The following is a 5812-nucleotide window of genomic DNA, read 5'->3' as shown; positions in this document are numbered from 1 at the left end:
CCCGTGCCCCCATGCCCCGTGTTCCCTTGCCTCCGTGCTCCCGTGCCCCCATGCCCCCGTGCCCCCGTGCTCCCATGCTGTCATGCTCCCATGCTTCTGTGCTCCCATGCCACCTACTGAAATGGGATGTGGTGGCACATGCCTGTAATCCCAGCGCTGGAGAGGCTGAGACCGGAGAATCACTACGAGTCCAAGCTGCATAGTGAGACCTTGTACCAAGTATATAAAAGATTTTTAAAAATTTAAGAAAAGATGAGCACTTTCAGTCTATTTTTAGGAGTTAACCTTAGCTTTGCTTACTGCCATTCCCTCCCACGCCTGGATACTTGGGGGCGCCCACAGGTTTGCGTTAATGTTCTTTGTATCTCCAGCCCTGGTTTTGGCATCATTCTGTTTGGAGCCACGTGCACACTGGTAGGAATTTTAAGAGCAGTCTCATCTTCAGAAATCACTCTTCCACGTGGGTAGGACAGCAGTCCTGTCCTGTGTCTCTGGAAGCCGCTCAGGATTAGTAGAATGAGGCAGACATTTGGAATGAGATGTCATCGCTGTGTATGTGAACCTTTGTAAGGTTTTTAGAAGAAATTAAAATCAAGGTGTGAAAAATGCCCAATGCCAAGGCTGGTAGGTATGGCAGGATGAGCCCTGCCTAGAGCGATCTGCCCTTACCCGGTTGGTATAGCACCACATCCCTCCACCTCTGCTCCTTGTCCTTCCCAGGGACTCTAGCCAAGTCCAGGTGCAAACAGCAGCCTCAGTTTTTGGGTTTTTTTTTTTTTATTGAAATAGGTCATACTTTTTCTCTTATAGAGAACTATGTATGTTTATTGAATGTTGAGTTACTTGAGATAAAAATAATTTGTTCCTTACTAGACATCAGTTTACATTTCTGGAACTGCGATATTTTTCCTCTACCTCTGCTTTTTTCTTCCAAACCAAATAACTCCTTCCATTATCTTTAAAAGGCCAGTAAGAAATGAAAAAGTATTGGGCCGGTGTGCAGAAGTCCTGGCCTAGAACAGGAGGTGCTCACCAGGCAGGTAGTGCCACAGGTGTTGGGGGAGACCCTCGGGGTGTGAAGCAGTTCTGCAACATCAAGTTGCGTGGGCCACAGCAAGTTATCTACTTTTTCTAAGCCTGTTTCCTTTTCTGCAAATGGAGTGAATTACCCAACATAGAAAACAAGATAAACATTGATGAAGTGCTGTTATTGTCATTGTTGCCAAAAATAACACAATGAGTCTGTTCTTGTCACGAGTCAGAATGGAATGAGTGCGTCCAAGAATAAAAAGGACTAGTTGATGACAAAAACTAACATGCTAAAAAGCCTGTGAGAGATCTTCAGAGTGATGTATCTGTTCACCTTTTCTCCTACTAAGCTTAAAGTGCCAGAAGTGATAATAAAAGTTTGCAGCTTCTGGAGACTGGAAATCCCAGGAATATTTTGGGGTTGTCCTACTTCAATGTGATGATGTGATAAAACTGCAAACATTCCTAACTGTCATAGTGCCGGCTGCTGCATGCGTATGAGTAACTTTTAGAAAAGAATGAGTTACTTGAGATCTGTTTTCAGGCCAAAGAATTTTGAAACTCATTATGTTAAGATGAGTCATGCATTTTTTTTCATATCATTACATTTGGAGGCAATATTTGAATAACAAAAAAATGTTGAGAATCACCTCCATCAGCTGAATTTTTTTTTTTCTCCAGGTGGAAAGGAGAGTGCTACTGGGGCCTTTCTTACATGGGGACCAACATCCATTCCCTCCAGCTTGCTGTCTCTAAAGTCAGCAGCAGCAGCAGCGACAGCCAGACTGAAAATGCCAGCTGTGAGGCAGAATCCCCCCACCCTTTCTCCGCTGTCATTAGTACAAGTGAAAAGGAGACCATCAAAACCGCACTGTCGCGAGTGTGTGGGGACAGCATCTTCCGGGCAGCTGGGGCCGGTTACAAGAGCCTCTGTGTGGTCCAAGGCCTCGTGGACATTTACATCTTTTCGGAAGATACCACCTTCAAGTGGGATTCCTGCGCTGCGCACGCCATACTGAGGGCCATGGGCGGGGGCATGGTGGACATGAAGGAATGTTTAGACAGAGATGCAGGGGTCGGGCGGTGCTTGCCGGAGCTGCGGTACCACGTGGAAAATGAGGGGGCCACTGGGGTGGATCGCTGGGCCAACAAGGGAGGACTGATCGCGTACAGGTCCAGGAAGCGGCTGGAGACCTTCCTGAGCCGTCTCCTCCAAAATCTTCCGTCTTTGGAGTCACAGACGTAGATGAGCTCTGACCGCGACATACTGTTCCCCATTATCTCTGTCTTTTGAAGAAAGTTTTGTCTATTAATGGTTAATATGCACCTTCCTGGTTGGAGGGGCATTTTTCCATGATGTGCTCATCATGTTAATTTCAGTGACTTAATGCATTCATGCAGCAATTAAGTTGGTATATGATATTCTTGGTGCAAATATTGTACTGCTATTATTGCTTGAAGCACTTAATAAAATACTGCAGAGAAAAATGCTGTTCAGTTAGTAGAACCACTCTAGACATCTGAGGAATATCACTGAAGTGTCAGGGAAAATTCAGGAGAGGGATGCTTGGGTTTGTTTCCTGTCTTGACAGGAAAATCTGTGGCAGCAGTACAGAACATTCAGAACTTAGAAGCTGCACAATGTAGCCGAGTTCAAGTCTTTTCATTCTATTCTTGTGTTTCTCATAAGAAGGAAAGCCCGGAGCATTGCAGGTTCCTCCCACCTTCGCAGAGATGGAGGAGGTAGAGCTAGGGACATTCTCAGTGCAAGAGAGGCCCAGAGGTTCCACTTCTGTAGAAGAGAATGTAAAGTGATAAAGAGGTTTTTATCATTTGCAGTATTTACTACCATTGCCAAAAAACAGAGATCGCTTTAGAGGTGTGCAACCCCTGTGCGTGGCAGCGTCCCATGTTGCTACTCGGTGACGTGGGCATGGGCCACTTGCCCTGTGCGCTAGGGCAATCCTGGTGTGGCAGAAGTGCCAAGGAAAGCTCCACCCCTCAGCTCTGAGGTCTTTCTACCCTACACCCCCTGGGGGTCAAAGGATGGATTTTTTTCCCCTCTACAATTAAAAAGGAAAATAACCCTCCATATTTTTTTTTCTTCTAATGTCCTTAGATTAAAAAAAAAAAATGACAAATCACACATTTATCTTATAGCATGTGATGGTTTGGAATATGTACATTATGCAATGGCTATGTTATATTAATAAACTTTTTCTCGCTTTTTGGTGGTGAGAATGCTTGAAGGCTACTGTATTACAACTTTCAAGTATACAATATGTTGTTATGCATGACAGTGACCTCATTGCACAATAGATCTTTTTCCACCTATTTGACGTTTTGTTCCTTTGATCAGCATCTTTCCAATCCTCCATTGCCCACCCGCAGTAACTCCCATTCCGCTGTCTGCTTGTTTGTATTTAAGTGAGATGGTGGGGTGTTCAAGTCTGACTTATTTGCTTAACATTGTAGCTTCCGGTTTCATCTGTGCTGTTGCACATGACAAGATTTCCTCTTCTTTTAAGACCAAATAGCATTCATTGTGCAGATATCCTGCGTTCTCCTCATCATTGATACTCCCGGAGGTTGATTCCGTTCCCTGCCTCTTAGGAACCCTGATGAGTGAACGCGGGAGTGAAGGTACCTCCCTGATGTAAGTGAAATCGGGTGTCCTTAGTCAAGCACTTCTCAGAGCCTTGCTGCACACAGCACATTCTGTGGGTGATACAGGGACGGGGTTACAGTTTTTAGAAGTCTGCCTTATGCTCTGGCTGGTTGTGGGCTCTCAAGTTGTGTATTTCTCTCGCAGTCCAATTTAAAGAGCTGATTTGAAGTCAGAGTGAATTCATTCTTCACAGACATTAGACACGAAAACCCAGGACTTCTGGCCCAAAATGCACCAGAGTGGAGAAATAGAATATGGTGCAAAAAAAGCATATGTTGTCAGCAAGGACATTTTTAGAGTATGTAAATTAACAACATTCAGCAAAAACAGTCATCTCCAATGAGATCTGAATAGACAGTTTCTCAGTTAATTAGAAGGGAAAAAAGCTGGAGAAAAGGAAATGAAATATTTTCTGTAAATATGTAAGTCCGCTTTCCATATTCATGGCTTCCATATCCACAGATTCAACCCATCTTGGATGGAGTGTGTGTGTATGTGTGTGTATATGTCACCTTCACTGAAGTGCAGACTTCTGTCCTTGTTATTCCTGAGCCAGTACAGTATGGCCACTATTTACATCAGCCTGAGGTGCTGCAGCACATGGGAGGTGATGCATAGATTACGTGTGAGCCACACCATGTTAGAAGATGTGAGCACCTGTGGCTTTGGGTGTCCGTGGGGGCCTTGGACACAGTCCCTGTGTGGTACTGAATGGTCTCTGCACATGCACCGCCTGTCTTTGCAGGGAAGCCAAGGCCCTTCAGTGAAGCCTGCGTCTACGGCTAGGTCTACACTGTTGTTCTTGCGTAACTGCCACACCCCAGTAAATATGGTTTCTAAAATATGATTTCTCATTTTAATTTCTTTACCAGAGAAATGTGAAAATATTAAAGCTATCTAAGGGCATAGACATTCTGGATTTTTATACTTTTCCTCTCTAATTTTACATTTTTTTCTTTTTTATGATGCATGTTTGCAGTACATAATGATTATATTCGTGTGTGGAATTGGTCCATGTAATAACACATGTTAATATTTTTATCCTCTTTCCTCCCTTCCCTACTTGTCTTGGTCCTCTTCCCTTTTGTAAAAGATCTCTCTCCCTATTTCCTACTATATGCCTTTTGTTTTTTACTTACATATTGGGTTTTCCATACAGGAGAAATCATGTGATAGTTGAGCTTCTGTGTCTGCTTTATTTCACCTAACATTGTGGTCACCAGGTACACACATTTTCCTACAAGTGACTCAAGCTTATCTTTATAGCGGAGTAGTCCTCCATTGCGTCTGAGTACTACTTTGGGGGGCCGGGGAGATAGCTCAGTAGGATCAGCGCTTGCCTGACTACTACTTTTCCTTTATCCATTTGTCTGTGTTGGGCTTACAGGCTGCTTCCAAGATCAGTGATTATGAGCCGTACTGCCGCAAACATGGGTGTGCATGTATTGCTGAAGTCTGATGTCTTTAGCTCTTTCAGGAAGATACCAAGAAGGATCATAACTGGGCGAAGTGGAAATTTTATTTTCAGTATTTTGAGGAATCCCCATAGTGTTTTCCATAGAGGTTGTACGAGTTTACGTTCCAGTCAACAGTGTAGATGGGTTCGTTTTCCATACAGTCTTGCTCGTGTTCATTATTTGATTTGTTGATAATGCCCATCTTTCAAGAGTTAAATAGAATCTCAGTGTTGTTTGAATTTGCATTTCCTTAGGACCAGCAATGTAGGGCTTTTTTTCCATATATTTATTGGCCATGTGTGCATTTTTGAGAAGTCTATTCATTCCAGTTGCCCATTTTAAAATTGGGTCTTATACTTTGGGGGAGTCTAATTTTTATATGTCTAGAATCTTTATATCCTAGATACTAGTCCTCTGATAAATAGCTGGCCAAAATTTTTACTCCATAAGAGGAGATAAAATATCAGAAATTGGAAAGATACTGCCTGTTCCTGGGTACGCAGAAACAATATTGTCAAAATGGCCATACTTCCAAATTTGATACACAAATTTAATGCAATTCCAGTCAAAAATACTGATAAAGATTCCTCACATAACTACAGAAAACAATCCTAGAAGTTCATATGAAACCAGAAGAGACCCAGAATAGCAAAAAGCA

General features: G+C 43.1%; 1 protein-coding gene across 2 annotated transcripts in view; it reads left to right on the top strand.

The window, feature by feature from the left end:
* Inpp1 (inositol polyphosphate-1-phosphatase) overlaps positions 1-3270 on the top strand; it is a 25623-nt gene extending 22353 nt beyond the window's left edge. For both annotated transcript variants that reach the window (XM_023712367.1, XM_004628619.2), the window contains exon 6: positions 1711-3270. In XM_023712367.1, the coding sequence (XP_023568135.1) occupies positions 1711-2275 (565 nt within the window). In that variant the 3' untranslated portion in view covers positions 2276-3270. The remainder of the gene's footprint in view (positions 1-1710) is intronic.
* Positions 3271-5812: the final 2542 nt, after the last annotated feature.

Source organism: Octodon degus, unplaced genomic scaffold (assembly GCF_000260255.1).
Source record: "Octodon degus isolate 3935 unplaced genomic scaffold, OctDeg1.0 scaffold00025, whole genome shotgun sequence".
Taxonomy (NCBI): Eukaryota; Metazoa; Chordata; class Mammalia; order Rodentia; family Octodontidae; genus Octodon; species Octodon degus.
The sequence above is the reverse complement of the archived record's forward strand: the minus strand, read 5'-3'. Positions and strand labels throughout refer to the sequence as shown.